The sequence below is a fragment of the Camarhynchus parvulus genome, chromosome 2, assembly GCF_901933205.1.
Source record: "Camarhynchus parvulus chromosome 2, STF_HiC, whole genome shotgun sequence".
Taxonomy (NCBI): domain Eukaryota; kingdom Metazoa; phylum Chordata; class Aves; order Passeriformes; family Thraupidae; genus Camarhynchus; species Camarhynchus parvulus.
Window position 1 is genome coordinate 66,616,817 of NC_044572.1, and position 11,563 is coordinate 66,628,379.

At 48.5% G+C, this 11,563-nt stretch overlaps 1 protein-coding gene across 6 annotated transcripts in view; it reads right to left on the bottom strand.

The window, feature by feature from the left end:
• The window catches only part of RREB1 (ras responsive element binding protein 1), a 121,342-nt gene extending 110,407 nt beyond the window's left edge, over positions 1-10,935 (bottom strand). For 3 of the 6 annotated variants that reach the window (XM_030943079.1, XM_030943081.1, XM_030943084.1), the window contains exons 1-2: positions 10,306-10,447; positions 10,012-10,211 (exon numbers count right to left, since the gene is read on the bottom strand). In XM_030943079.1, the coding sequence (XP_030798939.1) occupies positions 10,012-10,051 (40 nt within the window). In that variant the 5' untranslated portion in view covers positions 10,052-10,211; positions 10,306-10,447. Of the gene's footprint in view, positions 1-9,240; positions 9,859-10,011; positions 10,212-10,305; positions 10,448-10,812 lie in introns of those variants that run through there. The other 3 variants (XM_030943080.1, XM_030943083.1, XM_030943082.1) reach the window with 3 other exon arrangements.
• Positions 10,936-11,563: the final 628 nt, after the last annotated feature.

An 11,563-nucleotide genomic window follows, 5' to 3' on the forward strand; every position in this document is an offset into this window, starting at 1 on the left:
AAATTAAATTACTTTGTGAATGGTAAGAGCCAGCAACTGCTCTTCATTTCAGTCTTGGGAAGGTGACATACTAAGGGGGTGACATCTTTCTATTCCCAGTTTCTCCTTCTAATTTCCTAATTTCAGAACCCTGATATTTGTCCCTTTTACATTCAGACCTAAAGCAAAAAGGAGAGAGAAGGATGTGATTTGACTGGTGGTTTAGAACACATATTAAATCTAGGAACGTATTTGCTTCTAAACCAAACAACCAGAGGCAGACTCCTGAACAATTGTATATACTTGCACCTATACTGCCTAGAAAAGAAATCAATAAATAATCTGTCCCTCACGTGCAAAGCAGGCATTTATGGGAGCTGCCCAAATGCTGCTTTGCAACCAAAGCTGTCTATTTATAAGGAGAGACCTCAGCAGGAGCAGTGCAGGTTCCCAGCATGCCTCTACCTTGGTATCTGGAAGGCTCCACTATGGGGTAAGAAGATAGTTATAATTAAACATTTATACTGAGGTAGTGCTGTGCAGGTCGGTTCCACAGTGTGTTAGGTGGCTTTTCAAAACTCAGTAATTGAATGCTGATCCCTGCCCCGAAGAGTTTACAGAGTAGGAAATCAAAGCATAACACTTGGCATCTGTATACCAGGCATTAAACAAAGACCACCACCAGTTCATTTCCTGGGTCTTTGGACTAGGCAGCTCACATAAACACCCATTACCAGAAATACTGGAAATTTTAAAATCAGCAGTCTGGACTTTCCTAATCCACATCTGTGCAGCTCTGTTTGAATTAGTAGCTGGGACAGTAACTCCAGCATGCAATTTGCACATGCTGCTGGCATCTTCTTGTCCAGTGTAGATTATTTTTGGCCCAAATACTTTTTAGCAATCGTTTTGAAAAGACAGTGAGCACACAAACGGAAACATTTACTGCAAGTCAGTCGATTCAGGCCGTGCAAGCGCAGGAGAGGCTGCCAATGCACGAGGTCGAAAGTCAGGCAACAGCAGATCCTTCTGTCCTGAATCTCCAGGACAACCCCAGGGAGGCATCAGTACATCCACAATGCAGTGCTAGCACACGTCGGCTCGGGGCAGACCATGGCCACGTGCAAGCCTGTGGCCTATGTGGCGTTGCAAAGCCACTAACCCACATCTCTTTCTATGGAGACTCAGTTACGCAATGGTGCAAATAAAAACTCTGGCCCCAAACACACAGGGGCCATCTCTGTCCCAAATCCATCCTCGGGGAGAATTCTCTACATTCCCCTTTTCCTGCAGAGAAGCACAGGTCTGCGAAGGACAAGTCCTACTCCTACTCACTGGACTGAATACACTCAAGAAAGTAAAAGCACAACCTCTAGGATTTAAAAAAAGGACACAGCAGTGGCCAGAGTTGCAATGACGCCCAAAACCTGGATGGAAGAATTTAGTCAAAACAGACTATAATACTGCAAATTCCATTTGCTGTTTATCAAACAAGCTCCTAAAACAGATGCACTGACTTTGTAACTACACCTGTAGGAATTTCAAACACCAAAAAAATACAAAGACACTATTAGTATTTCAGTTTTTTAAAGTTTCCTGGCATATTTCATGCTATGAATTCTCAAGAGCTTTCAGTTGTATATACCCCACATAAAACCTTAGTCCAGAGAAGCCTGAAAGAATTTTGCTGCTGATTCAAATGAAGACAGGTTTTCCACTTCTACTTACTATTTACGTATCTATTGATTTTTTTAAACATGCAACAGCAACTGTAACGGGGCATGATCTGTGTTCACCTTATCTACTTACTTGCTCTGTGGACACTTCAACTTTCATTTGTTGGCTTTTGAGCATTTAAAATGAGTAACCTTACTATTTATTTCTAACTTTTTTTTTCCCCCTCAAGGGAAAAGGGAAGCATGGAAAATCCTCAGTCACTAGATTTAAAGAGCTTACAAGTTCCAAAAACTTTGCAAGTAGAGATTGGGAACTGCTTGAAACTGCAGTTACTGAGGCCACAGAGTTTACAGAATCCACCAGATCCTTCCTGCAGAGTTTATAATCTGCATGGCTTCCTCCCAAGGTAACCGGCATCCACTCTGAGGCGCGGATCATTTCCCTCACCCCTAGAAATTCACCCCCTGCTTTGGCTGAACACAGGACTCACTGCATGCTCAGCAAAAAGACACTGCCGTTTTGCAAAAGGGAGGAAAGAGACAGAGGATGGAGAATACTTCTCCCACAAAGTGTAGGCAACACTGATATGAAAAAAAATCTTCACTTTTTGAACAAATCAGTTTCCAACAATAAAGCAAGTTTACACCAGGGAAACGGGGGCACTGTGATACAGCTCTCTTTGACCTTTTACAACATGGACAGTCAGGCTCCTGACAGTCCAGAGAGTGACATGAGATCTTACCAAGCAGAAAAGACATCTATCTACTGTAAAGCCTAGCAAGTTGCTCCAAGACTTCTTCCAGAAGTTGCCAATGCCTACAGTCTTGCAATTTACTTGGAAATATAGTAGGATGTACTTAGCAACACCTGGCTGGGCCATCTGATAAGGTAGAAAAACAAATGATGCAGTGGTTGGAAGAACAGACCAGAAGAAATATACACAACAACTAAATACAAGACATAAGTTACACCTCTGTAGAGAAGCACTTGTCACTGTACTCACAGTTCTTCCCCTGGAAAATACAGTCAAATCTCACAAATGGAATCCCTTAGTAATCCAGCTACAGCTCTTCTACAGCTGGCTTCTCTGGTGCGTGCTTCCACTTCCTGAACCTTCACTGTCTTGCTTAGAAAGCAAGCCTCCTTCTGCAGCCCTCCTCCCTCCCACCCAAAAGCACAAGGATGTACACACAGCTAAGTACGTGAGCTGTGCTGCAAGTTAGCCAGCTGAAGACCATTTCAGGATACCTTAATGCTTTTGGGAAGAAGGAGGGGATGAAGCAGGTAAGCACATGCACAAGACGCCACAGACACCTTGCGTGTTTCCGCAATACACTGGCAACTGCATCGACATCAGAAAAAAAATGCACACTTGGGTGAGGAACAGCACACAGGTATTCATGACCCGGTTGCTTCTCATGTTCTCAAAACACAAAGAGCAGATGTGATGAACTTAATGTAATGAAGAAAATACAGTTTGTGTAACAAAAAGAGGAACTTAAACTAGGGTCTTTCCCCTACCCAAAACTGTGAGTGGTCCAAATTAACAAGGAAGTAGTGCTGCGTATTGGTGCAAAATCCAAAGCAGCTCTCTCTTGTCCAAGCCCTGATGTTACCAGTGTGAAGGAGTCCAGCCTGAACACAGCAGTGGAATTTATTGCTGTGATGCAAGAGCTCTGAACAAAGCACTCCCAGGTACCGATACACCTGAACACTGACATCACCTGCTGTATGAAACAGGACTAACAAGGGCTCCAGTTAAAGCCAGCTAATCACACACAATAAAAGCAAAGGCCAGCTACACTTCAACATGAACATTTTGCTTCTCTCATCCTCAGACAGGAAGCACATACCTAAATTAACTAAAAAAAGTTTGCCAACTGCTGACCATCCTCCATTTTCAAAGACAGATGATGCAAGCCCCCATTCCTAAAACACCTACGGGTACATTTGTGCTGTTTCAGGAAAGCACATGCTAACACCTGTTAAAGTATCTACCAAGAGATGCTAAGTGGAGAAGTTCTACGTGTATGAGAAGCTGGAAATTCCACTATTAATCAGAAAATATCTTTCTCTTTTAGAACCAAATTAACAAGTCACTTAGGCACATCAGCACAGAACATTTCCAAGAAGCTTAACACATTTTTTATCCAGAGTGACTTGGAAGTATAAATTTCATTTTTCAAAGCTGACACTGGGAAGTCACTTGGCCATTGCATGCAAGCACCTTTCCCACACTTTTTCAGAGCCTTACACAAATAACATCCCTTGTGCAAATGGATCTTCAAAGAAATTTCAGACAGCAGGATGTAGGGATGTCTTCTCCAAAAGGAAAAGAATCTCTCAAAATCCTGAGATTATATAACTAAATAAGATTAAACAAAAAATATTTTACTCAGGAAGGCTAGATGCAGGAAAACGAATTTTAAAGTTGCATTCCACATGCTTCTACATGAAAACTGCAAAGGAGACAGGAGAGGTCATCAAGGCCTGAAAGGCCTCCTTCTCTAATGGTCCTTGGAATACCTGTTTTAGCTCAGAAGCCTAACAATGCCCTGGGGGATTTTGACAGCTTTTCTTTTCCCTTGCTGTAACACCTCTGTGGATGGCTGGGACTCCGCAGATGAATCCTGCTGTTGAAACAGCTGCCTCTCTCTGCATCTTTAAAGAGGTATTCAGATTCCCTTAGCCTTACTTAGTTGAATCATTCTGAATAAACAGTCACCACCCATCAACTATGTATTTTTGTAAAGCACCTAGTCAAAGGCAACCACCTTTATTGATTGCTAGGCTGGCCAACCTGAAGGCTGAAATGTTATTATTAGGGGAAAAAAAAAAAAAAAGAGCAGGATACACTTGAAGGCCTGTGTTGTTTCTAAAGGAAGCACAGGTCCAGGCGTTGCTCAGTGACATCAGGACGATTCCTCTCTGCCTGCAGGAGGCTGCTCTAACAGGTTTCATACCAGCACAGCCACAAGCCGAGTACCCCACTGACTCTTCTCCCTTTTGTCCAGGCCCTTTTCCTTGTTCTGACCCTTTTCCACCACAACATGAACGAGCCGCCCAACAGGAGCCCAGAGCATATGCCCCAGCTGGCAATTATTACTACTTTCAACATTTCATAATAAAGCATTAGCACAAGCTCCAAATAAGTTCTGTCACCCTGCTCCAAGTAAAATGCTGCAGGAAGGAGCGTGAGATGCTGTGGTACTGCTGGCTCAGAAGTTTGTACTCTTTTAAGTCACTGGCCCTCAAATGTTGCTATTCAAAACAGAGTGGTACAGGGTGAGGTGGAGGGAACACCTTCAGGTGGGAAAAACATCACTGACAGACATCAAAGATAAGCCATCATCAGATTTCTTGCACCAAAGAAGAACAAAGAGTCAATGCTCCTGAAATTCCTGTTCAGAAGTACCCCAGAACACAGCCAGCACTTCCCACCTCAGCCAACCTCACCTATGTTCATTTGTAATCAAACGCTGATAACCAAACCTGGCCTGGCAAAGCTCTGCCAGTTTCAAGCCCATCCTGGCTCCACACAAATACCATAACTTTTCAGTGTATCACCAGAGAGTGACATTCCCAGAAATACCCAAGTCCTGCCTTTGAAATCACTGCCTGTAAAGATTCTTCTAAATGTGCGTGGGGGAGAGGGGGAAACCACAGCTCCCACAGGTGCTGGTTTATGTAGGACATTAAAAAGAAAAGCAACAAACAAGCAAACAAAATAAAACAATGCACACAGAGAAAGGATTCCTCATATGCCTCCCCAATGAAAATCTGCTTTAACTGCTGAGCAACAACTAGTCAAATCTCCCACCCCAAAGCAAGAAAAAAAAGCTGTTGCATTGTCTCAGAAGGCAATTCCTTCTCACCCTCAAAGTTTACATCTGCTCCATAAAAGACTTTCCAGCAAAGCTGCAGGGTACCTGAGCACACCATCCATGATAAAGCTGCTCTCAAAAGAACATGAAGCAGTTTCTGGCCCTTTTCCAAGTTGTAGTATGCTGTTGAAAAGGCATATTTTAAAGCTGTAACCCTATGACTGTCCATCTTGCTTGAATTCAGAAAGGAGATAGAAGACAGAGAGCAAGAAGCATTCTCACTACCTTCAGGAGAAGAGAAAGCAGCACTACCATCCTCCTCTACAGACAATTATCTCCCAAGAAAGAAGCTACCACATCAACAAGGCAGCAGTCGCAAACTGGTCTAGTAACACAGTCCAATAATACACTCATTTCAAAACAACCTTTATCGTGCTGAAAGAGGAAGACATGATTTCACATGTTTTAAGAGTGTACACCTAAAACAGAGATTTCCAAACTTAGGCATCATTCATCAAAAAGTTAAAAGGGGCTTTTTCCACACATGCATAGATTTCAGACTAACAGGATTTACTTGTTTTCTGCCTGTTCCTGGGGAACTTCTGCAGTTTCTTTTTTCCCAAGACTGTCCCTACAGGCTGCTATCCAACATACATCAGATGCTCCTGGAGCAACAGATAACTCTGGAGGGACATTTGCAAAGGGCACAGATCAAGGGCCCGATGTTAGTAAAATTTCAGTGTACTGGGGGAGGGTAGAATTACTCCTGTATGTAGATAATTTGAACATTTGACACAGTCCCCTGGAAAGCTTTACTTATGCATATAGGTATCTTTTTTTTTATGTCTTACTAGCAAAAGGCGTATTTTAAGTCAATTAAAAATTATTGCAACTTAAAAAGTGAATCCTTTTCAAAAACACTCAGGTTAATTTTAGCATCCTTCTGTTTAGCTGCTTAGCAACACTTATCCTATGACCTTCTAAGCACCACCTACTTTTACAAGGGATAATGAATATAACCAAAGGGATTTATCTATATGTTTTTAATCTATACAGTGTAAGTGCATCACCAGTTTTTATTTAAATGAGAAATCCAATCCAACTGAGAGCAATTCAAACTATTTCTGTTTAAGAAGAAAGTTTCACAGACTAAAGTCAAGCTACTGTTATGACTGTAGTGTTACTTCAACATAGGCAAAGTGATAATATCCTTAAGGAGTGAGAAAAGCACTACATAGGTCAGTGTTTGTACACTTTGGGAAACACTGCACTTATCTTTGGTACCAAAAGAGATCACACATACTACTGACAGGTAATGAAGAGATTCAGTTTTCACAATTTTGAAACCTGAAGTTACTTCCCAATCCTTAATCAAAAAGAAAAGCCATTTTGTCAGAGGGTCACTGAATACTGTAAAGAGTTAAGAATGGGATCACAACCTGGGTGAGCTAAGTCAGAATAAGATGCTTCATTACACTGAAATCTTCAAGTGAAGCTTCAAACACCCAGGTCCAGATGGGGAAAAAAACCAACAAAAAACCCCCAAACACCAGAAAAATAGTCAACACTCTGCTATATAAGCCAAATATATATATATATATATATCTTCTTTAGCATTGTTAGTTCTCAAAAGAAATGTATAAGAGTGGCTACATAAATAGTCAGTTCTGATGAGCAAACAAAAATTTGACAACTAGAAGCTGTCTGTGAAATGAAAGGAGAATAAAAGTTTACTCGATTGGACTTAAAGGATGATATTTTTCCAACTACACAATATGAATTCAGTTCCAAATACAGATGCCAAGAGGAGGAAGGTGAGAGAGCAAAAGAGGCCACACTCCGTCGGGAACAGCTGCCCTGCAGCATGAGAGGCTGGGATGCGTCCCTGCCGGCAGGTGAGGGAAAGCCCTGGTACTCTGATTGATTGGATGATGGATTCATGCTGCTCCTGGGATTCTAACAAACAAAAGGGTCTATTCTTTTCTGGATGTACCCAACTCCGGTTAAGGCTAATCGGCATTATGCAGGCCCACCAAGAAAAGACTATATACTCTTAAGTCTTCAAAGAGAAAATTAAAACCTAAAACAAATATGGCTGGCCTGACCCTGAGTCACTGCATCCCTTTCACGCACGCTGACCCTGTGGAAAACAGGAACTGCGGTAACAAAACTCAGTGCTGGTGTCAAAACGACCGACCTCAACGAAAAAACTTCAGCCATCATAACAGCTGTCTACTGTGCACTGTAGGGGTGACAACACGGCGTTATTTAGCAACTGCTCCTGTTGTTAATAAGCAATTTCTTTTCCAAGCCATGGGGCTGGATGTTGGAATAGCAGGAAACATCCACTGCATTGGCCGTCTCTCTTAGACCACTGCCCCCAAATCACACTGAACTAGATGTTTACTTTCTCAAATAAGTAAATACACTTGATCTTATCTCCAAGAGAAAACAGGCGAAAGAGGGAGCTGGGATTAAAACTGAATGGTTGGTATGCCCCCCGCCTTCCCTGCAGCAATCAGCCCGGTGGCTCCCGGGCAGGACGCTGGCTCCTCGGCGAGCAGGACCAGAGCATCAGCTGCGGGCCGGACACCGCGGCGCGGCCGTGGGAGGGCGGCGGGGCACGGAGGCGCCCGGGCCTCCGCGGGGTGCGCAGCCGAGCACAGCGGCCCGGGCAGGGAAATGTGCTGAGCCAGGAGAAGCGCTCTCCTCCTTCTGCGCAACCCCGCGAGGATGCCGAGAAGGAGAAGATATCGCAGCCGAGAAGTGAAACGGGGAAAATTATTAAAAAACGAAAGAAGAAAAAAAAAAGGAGAAAAAAGCTAAGCGTGCGTGCGGAGGGAGGCGGGGGAGAAGTGCAGGGAGAAGAAGCCAAAGGAAACTTATCTGCGACATGACAAAGTTCAATCCACCGCCCTCCCTCTGCTGAAAAAAAAAAAAAAAGTTGCAGCATCTCGGCGCGCCCCGCTCCCGGCCCGGCCCGGCCCGCGACCCCTCACCCCGGGCGGATGGGGCGGGTGGGATGCCGAGCCCGTGTGGTACGAACTGGGCAGGAGGAGCTGCCTCGCATCCTCAGCGCGGCCCCCGCGGCGCCGCCGGGGGTGTCCGGCCCGTAGCAACGGCGATGGGGAGGGAGCGCAGTCGCCCAGAGACGGGGCTCGGCCGGCTCTCATCCGCACCGGGCACCGCGCCGGGGGGGCGCCAGCCGCGCCGCCCCAAACTTTGTTTTCACCTCAAACACCGCCACTGCGGGAGGGGGGGGTCACCTCTGCCTCGCCGCTTCTCCCCCCCTCGCCAAGATGGGGCTGAAGGGGGCGAGGGCCCGGACACCCCTGTGCTGAGCTTCGGATGCTGCCCGGCTCCTTCCTGTAGTGGTGACGCCGCCCAGGCGTCCCTGCCCGCCGCTGGCCCCACCGCGCAGGGATGTGTTCCTGGCACCGCACAAAGGCAGCGGGACGGGGGGGACCCACGGGGGGCAGCGCCCCCCGCCCTCCCTGGGCACGGCTCCCCCGCGCCCCCGCCGCGCAGGCCGGGAGGGGAAAGGACACGCACGTCCCTACCGGGACGGGGGGGAGGAAGACGGGGGGAGGCGGGTGGAGAAAGTGGAGGAAAGGCGAAAAAAATCAAATAAAGTAAGGAAGAGGGGCACAGAAGAGAGGGGAGAGGTACCAGGGTGCCGAGAAAAGGCAGGCGCGGCCGTCCGGCCCTCCCGGGGGAGCGGAAAGTGAGCGGAGAGATGCGCGGCGCAAGCCGGCTCTACCTGAGGAGAAGGGGCGCCTTCATCCCAACTTCCCAGCTCCGGCGCGGCCCTCCCAGCCGGGAACAGCGGGCAGGGGCCGCCGCGGGACCCGCCGCCACCGCCGGCAGGAAAATAAGCCTGAAGTAAAAGTTAAAAGGCAAGCTCGGGAGACGGGGGCGAGCCGGGCTAGAAGATGTTGCTTCCTCGCAGCCCCATCCAAATTGTGGCGGTGGCTGGTTAAAAATAAACTTTGCAGCAGGAGGGGGGGGATGATCTGGCCGGATTCCTGAGCTCAGACGGTTTAATATGGATGAGCATCAGGTCCTGAAGGCAAAACGCCGCGGCTGGTGCCGCTGGTTGGTAGAAAGTCTGCAACAGGGAAGGGAAAAAAAAGAAAAAGAAAAAAAAAACAGGAGCCGCGGAGGGAGGAGAGGAGAGAGGGAGGAGCGGGGGAAGGGAAGAGGGAGGCTGCACGAACTCATCATCATCTCCACCGCTGCCAGCCAAACTTTTTTCCTCCTTTTTTTTTAAAGGAAACTTTTTTCCCCCCCTCTAAGAAGCATTTCATTTTTTAAGTAAGTCGCACGACCAGCCGACACGCTGCAACGTCCTCACGCCCGCGCCTGCCCCCTCTCAGAAGTTTATTTTTCCTCATCTTTCTTCCTGCCCTCCCTTAAGAAAAAGAAAAGAAGGAAAAAAAAAAAAAAAAGAAATAGATATCCCTCCAGAGTTAAGGCACGCTCCTGCCCTTTGTGAGGGAGCTCCGCGGCCGGGCAGCGCCGCGGTACTTACGCCGGACTTTGCTGGGGCTGGGCTGCTTGCGCCGCGACATGCCGGGAGGATGGGCCGCCGGGGGGGCGCGGGGGCGCGCCGGGGGGAGCGCGCACGGGAGGGAGCCGCAAACTTGTTCCGGAAAAAGGAATCAAAATGGCGTTTCTGTGGATGTGCAAAGTTCATCAACTCCGCGCTAACTTCCCGTCCTCCGCGCCTCCCTGGAGGGGAGAGATGGGCACGGTTAGGGACCCCGCCGCGCCGCGCTCCGCGGGCGCCCCCGCCCCCTGCCCGCCCCCGCGCTGCCCCGCGCACCCTGATAAGGAGACACATCACGTGTCGCTCCGGCTCCTCTCCCGGGGACGCGCTACCGCGGCAGCAGCAGCCTGTTGCAAATAGCATCTCTAACTCGCCCTCGTCGCGGGGAGGGAGGGGCGCCTCCAAGGAGAGGAGTGAGCACAACTTTCCCCCCACCCTTCCTCCGTCCCTCCCTTCTCCGCCCGGCAGCGCAGCAGCAGCGGGATGCCCGGGGCAGGCGCGGGGGGAGCGGGGGGGCGGCCAGGTGCCACGCGGCGCCCCGCGCCCTCCCGCTGCTCCGCCGGCCGCGCCTGCGGGGCTCTCCCGGGCGGGCCCGGCCGGCCGCGCTCCCGGCCCGGCGTGCGTGTCCCCCGGAGCCCGGCCGCTCTCCCGGATCGGGGCTGCAGCGCATCCGGAGCCGCCGGTGGCGGTGCCGCGCCGCCGGCTCTAAGGAATTCACCGGGGCTCTCCGCTGCCGTGGAAATGTCTGTGCATCCTCCTGCGCCTCCCAGCCCGGTGCCTCACCAGGTACAGCGGCCGCAGGCAGCACAGCCCGCTGCTCCGCGGGCAGCAGTCGCCTTCTGGGTGTGTTTGGTTCCTCAGAAAGTTTTCGTCCTTGCGCGATTTGGGTCCCCGCAGGGCTCAGTCATCCATCCAGACCTAAAGGACACGTTAAATGTAACAGGACCGCGAACATCAGCACAGGAACAGGAGGTGCAAATGCTGTGCCTAATCAAAGGCAAGATGCGGCCGCTCGCACGTACAGGTAGTTACGCTGCGCGGCTCGACGCACGCACCATCCTTCCCGTCACTTTCCCTGCAGTGGAAGTTCAAAGGTGTAGGAGACTTAACAAGTGATGGAGACGTGTTCAGAGTGGTGAGAATTTCACTGTAAAGCCGGTACCGGTTTAGAGTTGTGTGACAAATAATAACACTACATAAAAACAAAATACCTGGCAATACTCCATCCTGAAAGCTCAATGGGAAAAAAAGAAAAGTAAACCAACACTGCTTCCGAGGAGTGCCTAATGAGTATAGGAGGAACCAGTTTAACTTTAAGGAAATGGTTATTTACACTATATCTAGAGCTACTAAAACTAGGCCTTTTAAAGCTGTTACTGGTGAGGTGGAACCTGCAGTCTCTGCCCATTTTTTAAAGAAATCAAGTCATGGCCTCTAGGCAAAAGGCTTGTGCCAGCTTACAATGTATCCTATCTCCTGATTGAAAAGGGATTCACCTGGAAAACAAGGTGAAATTCCAGGTATGTGGCAGTGA